The sequence below is a fragment of the Pelophylax lessonae genome (genome assembly GCF_965119305.1).
Source record: "Pelophylax lessonae genome assembly, chromosome: 5".
NCBI classification, from domain to species: domain Eukaryota; kingdom Metazoa; phylum Chordata; class Amphibia; order Anura; family Ranidae; genus Pelophylax; species Pelophylax lessonae.
The window spans coordinates 357,352,409-357,367,924 of record NC_138772.1 but is presented as its reverse complement, the minus strand read 5'-3'; the positions used below and the strand labels follow the sequence as shown (position 1 = coordinate 357,367,924).

Genomic DNA, 15,516 nt, shown 5'->3' with positions numbered 1-15,516 from the left:
GAATCGGAATCCGGAATCCCTGGACAATCAGATCCGATTGAGCAAACAGACCAGAGAGTCTCTGGTCTGGTGGCTTCGGTCTCCGATGCTCAGCCAGGGAAAGTCATTTCTGCCAATATATTGGACGACAGTGACCACGGATGCCAGTCTATCCGGATGGGGAGGAATTCTCGGTCAGTTATCTGTCCAGGGACTTTGGTCCCCGGAAGAATCCAGGTTACCGATAAATGTATTGGAACTGAGAGCGATCAGACTTTGTCTGATTCACTGGACCGAGCAGCTCCAGGGCAGCCCGGTTCGGATCCAGTCGGACAACGCCACGGCCGTGGCTTATGTCAATCACCAGGGGGGCACCAAGAGTGTCCGAGCGGCCAAAGAAGTGGCTTGCATTCTTCGCTGGGCGGAACGATTTGTTCCAGCAATCTCTGCGGTGTTCATTCCGGGGGTGGAGAATTGGCAGGCAGATTATCTCAGCCGTCAGACTCTGGATCAGGGGGAATGGTCCCTCCATCCAGACGTTTTCCACCAGTTGTGCCTACGATGGGGCACCCCGGATATGGATCTGTTGGCATCTCGATTCAACAGGAAAGTTCAGAGATTCGTGGCTCGCTCCCGCGATCCTCTAGCAGAAACCGCAGAAGCACTGATCGCCCCGTGGGGGCAATACCAGCTAATGTATGCCTTCCCTCCTCTTGGGTTACTGCCAAGACTTCTTCGCAAGATAGAGGAGGAAGGAATTCCAGTAATCCTGGCAGCTCCGGACTGGCCTCGTCGAGCTTGTTACGCCGACTTGGTCAGACTGATGGCGGACGTCCCGTGGAGACTTCCTCTCAGGGAGGATCTACTGTCTCAGGGACCGATCTTCCATCCTGCTTTACGATCGCTGGTTTTAAACGGCCTGGTTATTGAGACCCAGGTGCTGAAGGACAAGGGATTGTCAGCTTCAGTTATTCCTACTCTAGTTAAAACAAGGAAAGCGACTTCCAGAAAGATTATCATCGTACATGGAAGTCTTATATTGTGTGATGTGAATCCCTTGGGTTCCATCTACATCTTTATTCGGTAGTCCGAATATTGGCTTTCTGCAACAGGGAGTTGAGCAGAAGCTGGCCTTGAGTGTTATCAAGGGTCTGGTTTCAGCATTTGCTATCTTCTTTCAGAAGCTTTTGTCTACTCATTCCTTGGTGCGGAATTTCATCCAGGGGGTGCGACACCTGGCTCTGCCAGTGCACGCGCCGTTACCATCCTGGGATCTTAATTTGGTGCTGTCGGTTCTTCAGACACCTCCCTTTGAAAATATCAGGGAGTTTCCCTTGCCTACTTTATCCCAGAAGGTGGTCTTCTTGGTGGCTATCACTTCTGCACGCAGGGTGTCAGAACTGGCTGCATTATCCTGTTGTTCCCCAGATCTGGTGGTTCATAGGGATAAGGTTGTTCTTCATCCGAATCCATCCTTCCTTCTAAGGTGGTTTCAAAGTTTCATTGAATAAGGACAGTGTATTGTCCTTCCTATGTCCTTAGCCCAATCATCCTCGAGAATTTGCATGGCATTCCGTGGATGTAGTTCGGGCGATCAGGATATACTTGAATACTACGGATTCAATTTGTAAGACGGATTCACTGTTTGTGATCACGGATGGCCCTAAGAAGGGGTTGCCTGTTCTGCTGCGACCATCTTTAGATGGATCAGACAGACGGTGGTATAGGCTTATTTTATCTAAGGGTCGGGATCCCCCGTTCCCTGTTAAGGCGCATTCTACTCGGGCGCTTAGAGTTTCCTGGACCTTCCGCCATCAGGCGTCAGTGGTTCAGGTTTTCAAGGCGACTGTTTAGTCGGTTCATACCTTTACAATATTGTATAAGGTTTATGTGATGGCATCGTCAGATGCCTCTTCTGGCTGCAAGGTTCCTGCAGGCCACTGTTTGAGGAGACTGTTGGTCTACCTCAAGGATTTGTGGGGTAGGTCTCATCTGTTTACTCGATGAGTCCTTTGATACTTCTGGTTGGCTCCGGTTGGGCCTTCTAGATTGGATTTTGATTCTGTCAATCCCACCCCTCATTTTGTGGCACTGCTTCTGGATGTCCCAGCTCTTGAGAATCAAGAAGACTACGTCTGTCAATGAGCGATAGAGAAAAATTGATTTTTGTAAGATCTTACCGTAAAATCCTTTTCTCTTAAGCTCATTGACAGACGTAGTACCCGCCCCTCTATCATTGAGTTGGGTTGGGTTAAATTCTCTGTACTGCTTTAAAACAGAACTGATTCCCTGTAGCAGAGAGAGGGAGGATATACCCTCAGGGACTGCCCCTAAGGTGGAGCCAGAACGTTTTGTCTTTCTGCCTAGTCCTACTCCTGCGGAGACAACATAACCCAGCTCTTGAGAATCAAGAAGACTACGTCTGTCAATGAGCTTAAGAGAAAAGGATTTTACGGTAAGATCTTACAAAAATCCATTTTTTCTCATCAACAGTATATAGCAGTCTTGTGAATTCTATCAGTGTCTGGTTAAAGCTTATAGGAGGAGTTATCATTCTCCTCTGACTGTCCTTTGAGGCTACATGACTGAACCTCTGTCTGAACAGTGCTTATTGGCCCTGTGTTTATCACATGCATCCTTCCAATAAAAAAAAAAAAAACACTCTAGCAATACACACCAAACTGAGCATATGCAGAGTGCCTCCAAGGCTCTGTACTATCAGCAGATGGATTGGGGACAGTAAGTGAATGGGAGGATCAGAGAAGTCAGGATCAAACAGCCTTTTAGACAAAATAAATGCTCCTGCGCTTGAGAGTTGCTGGCAGCTAGGTTTGTAGAAAAATGACTCCCCTTGTCTAGCCACTGTTTCGGATGTGCTGTCACTCCAAACAGGACAGGGAAACCCAGATCGACTCTAAAAACGCTAAAAATATAGAGGGCGCACCGACTTAATGCATTACCTTTGCAACAATTTATTAAAAAAGAAGATATCTGTGTACATCATAATCACAAACAAAACGACTTGTTCAAACGTAATAAAAATTTTTTTATATTATATGATATATATATATATATATATATATATATATATATATATAAACAGTTCACCTATACTCCATGCAGCATATTCTACTGAATAAAGCCAGTTGTGGGATGTAATTCTCCAAATAAACTGACGCGTTTCGAGGGTGACCCCTCTTCTTCAGTGCTAGACTTGGAATACGAGTAGCTGATCTTTAAATGATCACAATGTCATATGAACTCTGATACAGACCCCTCCCTCAGAGGGCGGGCAAACAGTGTTGAATCTTATAATTGGATGGATTTCAATACATATGTAAACACCCATAATGAAAAACAAACAAACAATTAATTAAAAATATATATACAAATCAGAACTTAACTGTGCCTAAACTTCCACATATATACCCCATATAATGCGCTTGCATAGGTAGCTAATTTCTCTTAACTTTTTAAGGCTATAATGTGATATCTGCAGCTCCCACTAGGACCAGATCCTCACAGGTAAATAGTGGTATATCAAAAAGTTATTATATACCCTATGGTTTATGGTGTCAGAGGAATGTGTGAGGGTTCCCATCTTCTAGATACTGCTGTGGTTTATTGTGCCAGTACAATGTTCCTGCCGAATGGGGGATGGTCCAGTGTGCAGTCAGTGTGGAGTCCTCGGCCGGCGTGCGTTCCACTGATTGAACGCCGGACCATCCCCCATTCAGCATGCCAGGAACATTGTACTGGCACAATATACCCTACACAGGCATGAACATCAGACCTATAACTAGGCACAGCAGTATCTGGAAGATGGGAACCCTCACAGTATGATGTACACAGGTTTCTTCTTTTTATTCATTTGTTGCAAAGGTAATGCGCTAGGCCCGTGCGCCCTCTGTATTTTTATTGTTTTTAGAGTCAAACAGCCTTTTACACAATGTGTAGCATTAACCCCTTAGGTTCCACAGTGAGTATACCAAGCATGCTTTTCTGCATATACAGACTGATTTTACAGTTGTGGGTTTACTAACACTTTAAGTATTCCATTTACAGTAAATTCCCTAACAGTAGTAAAAATAGAACTCTCCCCTTCTTTTCTCTCCCTTTTAGGGTCTTGCTTCATTCGCACTGATCAGCTAGATGGTGAAACAGACTGGAAACTGAAAATTGCAGTGAGCTGTACACAAAGATTACCAGCTTTAGGAGTAAGTGTTGACTTTATTTACACCACAAATGTTAGATTTTCAGTGCATATTAAACAGCAGATCTATATACTGTATATTTTTTGTTTGAGGGTCCTTTCACACGGCCGCTCCGTGTGTCCGCAAATCATCCTATTTTTTTGCGGATGATTTGCGGACATAATGTAAGTGAATGGCACTGCGGATGTCAGCGGAATACCATCCGCTGACATCCGATTTTCCTCCTTTCAGTTCTGTTCTGTTTTTTTGGAACGGAACAGAACCCTATTTTTTCATCCGTGTAAAAAAACGGAAAGGAAGGAAAATCGGATGTCAGCGGTGTCATCCGCTGACATCCGCAATGCCATATACTTACATTATGTCCGCATATCATCCGCAAACGGATGGGATGATATGCGGGCACACGGGGCGGATGACACAAAAAAAGTCCCGCAGCGGACTAAAGCAGCGGAGCGGCCGTCTGAAAGAAGCCTTAGTTTTTTACTTTAGCTTTTCAGTGCTATAATAAATCATCTCAATAGTCATGAAATTAAGTCTGTTTATTGCTTCTCTCTCTGTTGCCAGCCAGAATATAAACGCCACTTTTAGTAGTGCTGCCTAGTGTAGTGTGACAACTAGCATCCTTTAAGGGGCCTTTCACACTGATGTGTTTTTGCACGGCTTATGGGTATTTCCACATTGATGCACTTTTCTTGCCTTCCCATTGACATACAATAGAAGGCACCTTTTTTGGTGCACTTTTTTAAAAACTGCACAAAAGATGCAGCATGCATGACTTTCTTAAGCTCAGTGCACCTGCACTGTGAACAGGTACATAGGATTTATTGGGGAACAGTTTTCATGCGCTTTTGTTGCCCTGGAAAAGTGCAGCAAAAGCGCGCCAGTGTAAAGGGTTCCAAATACTTAGCTTTTAGCAGGATTGGACTACCAGCTGGACAATATTTCCTGGTTACTTCCTAGTTAGAGATGCAGAGCAGGAGTAACTGATTGGCTTCCTCTATCTGAGCAGTCAGTTGGTGCCTCTTCTTCACACAGATCAGGCTTTCTCTTTTGCTACAACTGTGACCAGCAGCAAGCATTAGGCAACTTGAACCTGTTAGAAGTAAAATTCCAGGTGGTAGTATTACTTTCTATTAGGGAACATCAACTGAGAGGATGATATTATTCAACCAAAAAGTAGGATTTATGCGTTCTTTAAAAAATAAAAACTGGATTTGTTAAAAAAAAAATAAAAAAAAAAAAAATATATATATATATATATATATATATATATATATATATACACACACAGTGCCTTGCGAAAGTATTCGGCCCCCTTGAACTTTGCGACCTTTTGCCACATTTCAGGCTTCAAACATAAAGATATAAAACTGTAATTTTTTGTGAAGAATCAACAAGTGGGACAAAATCATGAAGTGGAATGAAATTTATTGGATATTTCAAACTTTGTTAACAAATAAAAAACTGAAAAATTGGGCGTGCAAAATTATTCAGCCCCTTTACTTTCAGTGCAACAAACTCTCACCAGAAGTTCAGTGAGGATCTCTGAATGATCCAATGTTGATCTAAATGACTAATGATGATAAAAAGAATCCACCTGTGTGTAATCAAGTCTCCGTATAAATACACCTGCTCTGGGATAGTCTCAGAGGTCCGTTTAAAGCGCAGAGAGCATCATGAAGAACAAAGAACACACCAGGCAGGTCCGAGATACTGTTGTGGAGAAGTTTAAAGCCGGATTTGGATACAAAAAGATTTCCCAAGCTTTAAACATCCCAAGGAGCACTGTGCAAGCGATAATATTGAAATGGAAGGAGTATCAGACCACTGCAAATCTACGAAGACCTGGTCATCCCTCTAAACTTTCAGCTCATACAAGGAGAAGACTGATCAGAGATGCAGCCAAGATGCCCATGATCACTCTGGATGAACTGCAGAGATCTACAGCTGAGGTGGGAGACTCTGTCCATAGGACAACAATCAGTCGTATACTGCACAAATCTGGCCTTTATGGAAGAGTGGCAAGAAGAAAGACATTTCTTAAAGCTATCCATAAAAAGTGTTGTTTAAAGTTTGCCACAAGCCACCTGGGAGACACACCAAGCATGTGGAAGAAGGTGCTCTGGTCAGATGAAACCAAAATCAAACTGTTTGGCAACAATGCAAAACGTTATGTTTGGCGTAAAAGCAACACAGCTCACCCCCCTGAACACACCATCCCCACTCATAAACAGGTGGGGGGTACTGCGCTTCTGGGTTGATAGTGTATGAACTGTGCTTTATATTAAGCACAGTTCATACACTATCAACCCAGAAGCGCAGTACCCCCCACCTGTTTATGATTTTGACACTGTATGGTTATCAGTTTTGGTACTAGCAGCATCTGGGACCTACACCAACCCTTTTATATCGTTCTCCCCAGACAGCGCAGGACTCACCACACTACTCCCACACCATCCCCACTGTCAAACATGGTGGTGGCAGCATCATGGTTTGGGCCTGCTTTTCTTCAGCAGGGACAGGGAAGATGGTTAAAATTGATAAGAAGATGGATGGAGCCAAATACAGGACCATTCTGGAAGAAAACCTGATGGAGTCTGCAAAAGACCTGAGACTGGGACGGAGATTTGTCTTCCAACAAGACAATGATCCAAAACATAAAGCAAAATCTACAATGGAATGGTTCACAAATAAACATATCCAGGTGTTAGAATGGCCAAGTCAAAGTCCAGACCTGAACACAATCGAGAATCTGTGGAAAGAACTGAAAACTGCTGTTAACAAACGCTCTCCATCCAACCTCAATGAGCTTGAGCTGTTTTGCAAGGAGGAATGGGCAAAAATTTCAGTCTCTCGATGTGCAAAACTGATAGAGACATACCCCAAGCGACTTACAGCTGTAATTGCAGCAAAAGGTGGCGCTACAAAGTATTAACTTAAGGGGGCTGAATAATTTTGCACTCCCAATTTTTCAGTTTTTTATTTGTTAAAAAAGTTTGAAATATCCAATAAATTTCGTTCCACTTCATGAACGTGTCCCACTTGTTGTTGATTCTTCACAAAAAATTAGTTTTATATCTTTATGTTTGAAGCCTGAAATGTGGCAAAAGGTCTAAAAGTTCAAGGGGGCCGAATACTTTCGCAAGGCACTGTGTGTATATATATATATATATATATATGTGTATATATATATATATATATATATATATATAAAACTATTACAAATATTCCATTAAAATTCTGTTACATATATTTCCCTGCAAACCCTATTTAATTTTCTATGTTTGCCGCCACATTTGAAGTTGCAAATAATGCTTACCTAAAACATAGGAACTGGCAGATATAATTGCTGCTCTAGTCAGTTTAGCCCAGATCAGGGTGACAATTTAAAGTCTGTCAGCACCAGCAAACAATTCCACCCAGTTCTGCCTATGTAGAAAGATCTAAGTACCTTATCTGACTATAATTTCTTCAAGCAAAAGGTTTCTGACCAAGCTACTGCCTCCCTGCTGTTGGCCAATAAAAACACCTTTATGCTTAGGAAATTTGAGCTTTCTGAAAGCTATGATCAACAACCCTCTACTTGTTCAAGTGATCATGCACATAGCTATTTGTAGGCAGTTTATGATCCTTGTATACATTTTTTTGCGCATTCCAGTGCATGGGAAGCTGAATATGTTGGACAAGCATGCGCATCTAAACACTGATACAAAGAAGCATTGGCCTTTACAAGAGTAATGCTTTGTACAGCTGTTCAGTTGCATGACAGGCTGTAAAGCACTGGGTGCTTAGTAGGAGAGATTGCAGATATGAAGTTTTTCATATTTTATGGGCTGATATTTAATATCAATTTTAATGGTATTGGGTGGACCTGGTGTTAGAATAGCACACCATCATGCAGAATGCATACATCTATCTGAAACATCCAGAGCAATCATTTCAAAAACAAAAATTGTTCGCTAGGGAACACTTCCCTGGCAACAGATTTGCTAAATTTCAATTTACTCAATCCTATGGGGTCACTTCCGCTCTGCCTGAACCAGCAAAAGTGTTGTTCCTATGCGAGCAATTGAGTTTTAGCAATGTTTTATACAGCAATTGAAATATTCTATTATTGATAATGGAATTTGAATTTCTGTGATTTTGTTGCTGGATAACTTTTCCCTTATTCTTAATGACAAAGCAGCTGCATTACATGGGGTACATAGTCAGAAACAAGTGCTGGTAGTAAAAAAAAAGAGACGCATTGACCTTTGTAATTGGTTTAGGATTTATTTTTACTATATTAAAAAAAAAAAAAAAAAAAACAACAATTGCGTATTTGATGGCTACAATTGCTGACCTGTTTGTGAAAATAGAAGCGGAGCTGTTGTTGGACTAACACACAGGCTATTGTATATATAACTCGCAGACCTTAAACGATAATGCAGATCAAGAACAGTTAGAGAAGAATTCAGGATAAGAGTTAGGCAACTAGTCTTTTTTGGAAGAAGCAGTCAAGAATGGCAGCTTTTATGTATCTCTGAGCCTGCAGCCTCTCTCACCTTGCAGCTTGCTTTGTTGCAGTCTGATCGCTATGGGAGAGTAGACTGAGGAAATAACTTTCTGCTGCCTGCAGAAGACTGATGACGACATAGGCAAATACTCTAGACTAAAATAAAAGAACCTGTTTTTAATGATAAATAGCATAGCTTTTTTAAATGATGCTATTGATATATAGCTAGTAGTAGTTAATCAAATATAAATGGACATGTTCTAAATCGCTCAAGACATTTTACAGCTGCTCCAAGTCACTTCTTCATCTCAAACGAGTGTTAAAAAAATACCCCAGCATTTATATCCACACAGGCACCATTCACCATGTTCTCTCTGTCTCCAATGTGTACCTCACCTCAATAGAACGTCCCTATTCCTTTAAGGTATAGGGAAGAAATTTTGAGCCAAAGGACTGAACTTTGCTGTGACACCCAAATGTGTCCCTGTGGTGGATCATCACAGCTAGGAGAATCTTCCATCCATAACCACATAGGTAGAAGAGGCTGAGCAACTGTGTCTGAGGGCTTCGGTGGTCCTGTCCAGTGCCAAAACATTCCCTTCCAAATTGACCCTATTAGAGAGGAGGACTCTTAGATTGGTTAATCAAGATCCAAAGATTACTATCATGGCAGCAGACAAGGGTAGATGAGATGTACATGGAGAAGGTGGTGGTGGAGAAGAGTGCCTTGTTCACTTTTAGGGTAATAATACCAAGCCATTGGTTTCGATATGTGAATGATACGTTGGTTAGGATTAGAACAACAGAAATCCAAGCTTTTAGTGAACACTTAAACTCAGTGGACAGATAAATCAGGTATACATTGCCTTGAAAAAGTATTCATACCCCCCTTGACATTTTCCACATTTTGGCATGTTACAACCAAAAATGTAAATGTATTTTATTGGGATTTTATATGATAGACCAAAACAAAGTGGTACATAATTGTGAAGAGGTAGGAAAATGATAAATTGTTTTCAATAAATAGTAAATATCAGAAAAGTGTGGTGTGTATTTGTATTCAGCCTCCCCTTTGCTGCAATTACAGCTGCAAATCTTTTTGGGTATGTGTCTGCCAGCTTTGCACATCCAGAGAGTGAAATTTTTGCCCATGCTTCTGTGCAAAATAGCTCAAACTCTGTCTGTCAGATTGGATAGAGAGCATCTGTGAACAGTAATTTTCAAGTCTTGCCAAAGATTCTCAATTGAATTTAGATCTGAACTTTGACTGGGCTATTCTAACATATTACTATGCTTTGATCTAAACCATTCCATTGTAGCTCTGGCTGTATGCTTATTGTCGTTGTCCTGCTGGAAAGTGAACCTCCACCCCAGTCTCAAGTCTTTTGCAGACTCTAACAGGTGTTCTTCTAAGATTTCCCTGTATTTGACTCCATCTATCTTCCCATCAACTCTTACCAGTTTCCCTGTCCCTGTTGAAGAAAAGCATCCCCACAACATGATCCTGCTACCACCATGTTTCACTGTGGGGATGGTGAGTTCAGGGTGATGTGCAGTGTTAGTTTTCCGCCACACATAGCATTTCGTTTTTAGATCAAAAAAGTTAGTTTTGGTTTATTCTGACCAGAGCACCTTCTTCCACATGTTTGCTGTGTCCCCCACATGGCTTCTCGCAAACTGCAAACAGGACTTCTTATATAATATTTTATTGAAGGTCGATTAACAATACATTCAAAACATTTAAAACAGGGAAGCACAGTTATATGCAAGGCTGAACATGTAAACAGAACGATTGCCCCTAACTTGAATGCGAGAGGTGGGCATCGACACATTTTAAACCGTATAATGTTCCCATTTGGGAGAATAATCGAGCACAGAAAAACCAACAATAGGCAGATGAAGAAAAAGATAAAAAAAAAAAAAATAAAGCTAAAGGAGGTTGGGGGGGGGGGGGGAAGAGAAAAGGGGGGGAGAGGGAATATTGCAGAGCGACACCGTAGTATTAATAGCAGATGTGTCAAAGTAGGATATCCGTAAGCAAAGTAGAGTAGAGCATGGAGACCCAGTAGGATTATCTCAAAGATTAAGCATAAAACATAAAGACTCTCATCTAAGCCCTTATCCGGTGTTCATATGCAGGAGCCCGACGCTCCAGAACTCATAGGAATGCCAAGGGGGGGTATTGTCAGTGAGGAGGGTGAAGCAGGAGAGCCCGTGGTATTTCCGGTGGAACCGATCATGGGAGGGGAGCCGCAGTTGGCGAAGTTCTATCAAGTCCCTGTGTAGTAGTATTTGCCGTTCCCCCTTAACTTCCATGATAGTGGGAGGTTCCTCTGATGTCCAATGTTTCAAGATGACTCTCCCGGCTATCATCAAACAACTTAAGAGCCAAGGCTTGCTATGTTGCAGCAAGCGCCTCTGAGGTCTGGGCAGGCGATATAGAGTGATCTGAGTGTCTCCAAAGAGTAAAAGGTACACATCCTTTGGCAGATGTAAATCCAGCGTACGGTTGATAAAGTCTATGACCTTGTCCCAGAAGAGAGAAACCAATGGGCATAGCCATAGTTTATGAAGAAGGGATGGTATATTTTGGTTGCAGAGAGGACATAGCAATTTGTTCGGGTCTGTGGACCACCGTAGGCATGGAATGTAGGCCCCATGCATTATCTTAAGTTGTTGCTCCCTCCAAAATTCATTTTGCACTAAGAGGCATGTGTCGTTGTAGCCTTTTAGAATCCGAGTATGGGCTGACGGGGAGGAGAGAGCCGTGTTCCATCGAGTAGCCACCTGTGAGGCTACATGGTCAAAGAGTTCCATACAAAGGGAGGGATAAATGTGTGAGATTTTGTGGGCCCCCCGCTTCACCCAGGAGTCCATAATAGATGGCCGGAAGCGGGCAGTAGCTGGAATGTCTAAGGAGTGAATAAAACTGATACATTGTCGTACATACAGATAATGACCCCGGGGTAGATCATATTTCTGGCAAATATCTGAGAAGGGTAGAGGGAGACCTGAGCTAGGATCATACAGCTGGGAAAAGGTTGTAATGCCCCTGGCCGCCCACAAATCAAACACCTGTCCCTGCTGCGCTTGCGGAAAAAGAGGGTGCTTTTGGATAGGCATGAAACCGGAGACCCTATGAGGGGCCCCCAGTTTCCTGCGAACCTCCCTCCAGGCGATAACCGTGTCTCGTAACAGAAGGTTAGTGCGCAAGTCTGGAGAGATATCTCTATGTCTGCAATGCAGCAGGGCCTTCATGTCATAAGGTTGCACCATTTGCAATTCCAGGTCATAGTTCGTATATCTAGAGCTACCTGTGATCCAGTCTAAAGCCCCTCGGAGGAGGCAGGAGAGGTTGTACACAAACAGGACTTTTAATGGCTTGCTTTCAACAATGGCTTTCATCTTGCCACTCTTCCATAAAAGGCCAGATTTGTGGAGTGCACGACTAATAGTTGTCCTGTGGACACATTCTCCCACCTGAGTTGTGAATCTCTGCAGCTCCTCCAGACTTACAATTGGGCTCTTGGCTGCTTCTCCGATTAAGGCTCTCCTTGCCCAGCCTCTCAGTTTAGGTGGATGGCCATGTCTTGGTAGGTTGCCGTTGTGCCATACTCTTTCCATTTTCAAAAAATGGATTGAACAGTGCTCCATGAGATGTTCAAAGCTTGGGATATTTTTTTATAACCTAACCCTGCTTTAAACTTCTCCACAACTTTATCCCTAACCTGTCTGGTGTATTCATTGGCCCTCATGATGCAGTTTGTTTACTAATGTTCTCTATAAAACCTCTAAGAGCTTCACAGAATAGCTGTATTTATACTGAGATTAACCTGCTAGAGTCGTCTAAAACTACCCACTCAGAGTGTAAAGACAAAGTACACAGACATCTCAGGAGTGCTTTGAAAATTTATGTCTACCCAGACTGGGCTTTTCTTGGTAAAAACGCATGATCATAGAACAGAGGGGAGAAGGAGATTGCATGGAGTAATATAGTCATCCTGTATGTAGCTGGGGTGTGTTCAGAAGGATCTTTGACAAACCCCATATCCCTATGTCCTTTAAGCCCTGTAATGCACTGAGAGAGACTTTTGTACATCCAAAATACCCAACAACCAAACACAAGCAAAATAACATTCTTTCGAGGATAGAAAGGACAATTGGTTTGAGTAGTGAAAGAGGGCCATTTTCACTGTACTACTGGTGTGAGCCCACAGGCGAGCAGGTGACACGGGATCCCCCAGGGTGTGTAATCTAAGGGTTAGTCAGTGTTCTGCCAGGGCCCCCCTTACAGGAGTTTGGACTTAGCTGCATGCTGACCCCAGGTCACGACCCCCAGCTTCACCCTGCTCGCGAGGAGAGTATCCAAAGAGACCATGAGGGCTCGGGAGGGTGGAGCAAAAGGAGAGCCAGATAACGAGTCAGGGTCAGGGCAGGCAGCAGACAAACGTAATCAGAGAATTAGCCGAGTGGGTACACAAGAGATCAATCCACGAGAAGTCAGGTTAGGAATGATTGCAAGGAACGGGCTCAGGAACAATTGTTTCTCCAGCAACCAGAAACTGGTCTGGGTGGGATTCAAATAGGGAGACACATGGTAGGCTGGACAGGAAGTTGCAGGAAAGTATATTAACCATCAGGTGAAGCGGGCGACACCCATAGCTGCTATGTCAGTGCAGCAAGGGCAGAGCACAAGCTTGTGGAATCACAGGTGCCAGCAGACCTACAGCAGCAAAAGGTAAAAAACATATGCAAACAGTGAGACACAGATCAGCTCCGCAGCTGATCTGTGACAGCCCTCTACATCAAGCTAGAATACACATCCATGAACAGGTGCAAGAGCCTACGACAACATCTGTCTTTCCTTTCAACATCTCTACCCTGGCGATTTGACAGCAGTTCACAACTTTAACCATGTAAATTACTTAAAACCAAGCATAGAATTATGTATCTGTAGCAGGGTGGTTATACAACTTTCACACCTCCCATCTTTTTCTTGGACAATCAAGATCTACACATTCTATGGTGGTGGGACTAAGCTGTATGTGCTGCCTGTGTATAAATAAATGCTGTGGTATTAGAAGTGAAGAAATGACCAGGAGAAACCATGAAACATCCTTTACATTACACTACACTATACATACACACTGCGGAATTAGTCCAGTTGAATGTGATTAGTAGTACCTAGCTGTAGCATGATCTTAATAATTGAGAACTCTACCAGAGATACGGTTATAGATAGACTTGTAAACATAGTGAAAATGTCCACCTTAAGATCATGGTTTAAACGCCACAGATGTCTGAATATGACAGATTGGTAAGGTGGAAAATAATAATGCTTTACAGTGCTTCCCAGAAAAGTTATATGTTGGATATGATACTCTTAGAGATGAAAAAAAAACTGAAAGTGAAAGTACTTTTCTCTGTCGCTCATTGACCGATGTAGTCCTCTTTGATTCATATCAATTGGGTTATGCTGCCCTCTACAGGAGTAGGACTAGGCAGAAAGAAAACGTTCTGGCTCCACCTTAGGGGCAGTCACAGAGTGGAATATACCCTCTCTCTCTGCTACAGGATGTCAGTTTTTTTCTGTCTAGTCAGGAGTAAGGACCTAAGTTCCTTGCTGGGATCTTTTGGTCCTGGCAAGATTTTTTTAGAAAATTTTTTTTCCTTTTTTAGGTAGCTTTTGTCTCCAGTTTTCCTGTGAGATCTTCAAGCAAATCACGCCGGATCTGGGCGACGGGCTGGATGTTGAGATCCAGTGCTCACCCCAGCCGGCCTACGAGCGCGCGCAGGCCATAGCTCCGCGCTGGGTCGGCCGCGACACATTCAAGTAAGTATGCGGGACCGGGCGACGGGCTGGATGTTGAGATCCAGTGGTCACCCCGGCTCAGCCTACGAGCGCGTGCAGACCATAGCTCAGCGCTGGGTCGGCCGCGACATAGTCCCATTGGACGGGGACTGACCCTGCGAGTTAAACGTCTCGCTTGGACGCCAGGAACCAGCAGAGTCACGGCGTCCGTATTGGTCGACAGCCCCCCACCTCGGTGGAGAGGGTACTGTGAAGAGAGGGTGCCCGTCAGTTCCGGTATGGTGAGTAAATGTTCCCCCTTCCCCCCTGTGGGGTTTTTGGGATACGGGCCCCTCTGTGTATGGTCGGATCCTTTTCTGACATTAAGGTTCCCCCTTTAGCCTATGACAAATTCACATATCCCCTGTGATAGTGTGATCTGGTTTGGGAGCTGACACTCCAGCAGGCTTAGTTTGGGAGCTAACACTCTAAGCAAACCTTGGTTTAGGAGCTGACACTCCAGCAGGCTTGGTTTAGGAGCTGACACTCCAGCAGGCTTGGTTTAGGAGCTGACACTTCAGCTGGCTTGGTTTGGGAGCTAACACTCTAAAAGCAACCTTGGTTTGGGAGCTAACACTCTAACAACCTGGGTTTGGGAGCTGACACTTAAGCAGCCTTGGTTTCTCTAGCATATTGATCCAAGGAAGCCTGGTTCGATTTACCATAGTAAACATATAAGCATCCAGAGCAAAGGAGGTTATAGCCTACCTTAGACTGTAGCTATCGCCATGCTCCCGCAGGCCGACAGGCCGCCATCAGCTGTTCCAGAGCCGTTCACAGGCCGCTGCACTGGAGGAGCCACGCTAGATCGGCAGTCCGCCGCCATTTTGTTGTAGACCCCATGTCTGCATTGCCTACACAGGCCGCCCGCAGGTCACGCAGGCCGCCATTTTTTCGAAGTCTATTGTCTTCTACATGGGGGCGGCCATGTTTGATGTGCCCAGCCGACCTCAAGGAGCAGCTGGGAACGCCGGAAG

At 43.7% G+C, this 15,516-nt stretch overlaps 1 protein-coding gene across 2 annotated transcripts in view; it reads left to right on the top strand.

The window, feature by feature from the left end:
- Positions 1–15,516, top strand: part of ATP9B (ATPase phospholipid transporting 9B (putative)) — a 578,806-nt gene that overhangs the window by 274,154 nt on the left and 289,136 nt on the right. For both annotated transcript variants that reach the window (XM_082258664.1, XM_082258663.1), the window contains exon 8: positions 4,102–4,196. In XM_082258664.1, coding sequence (XP_082114790.1) covers positions 4,102–4,196 — 95 coding nt within the window. The remainder of the gene's footprint in view (positions 1–4,101; positions 4,197–15,516) is intronic.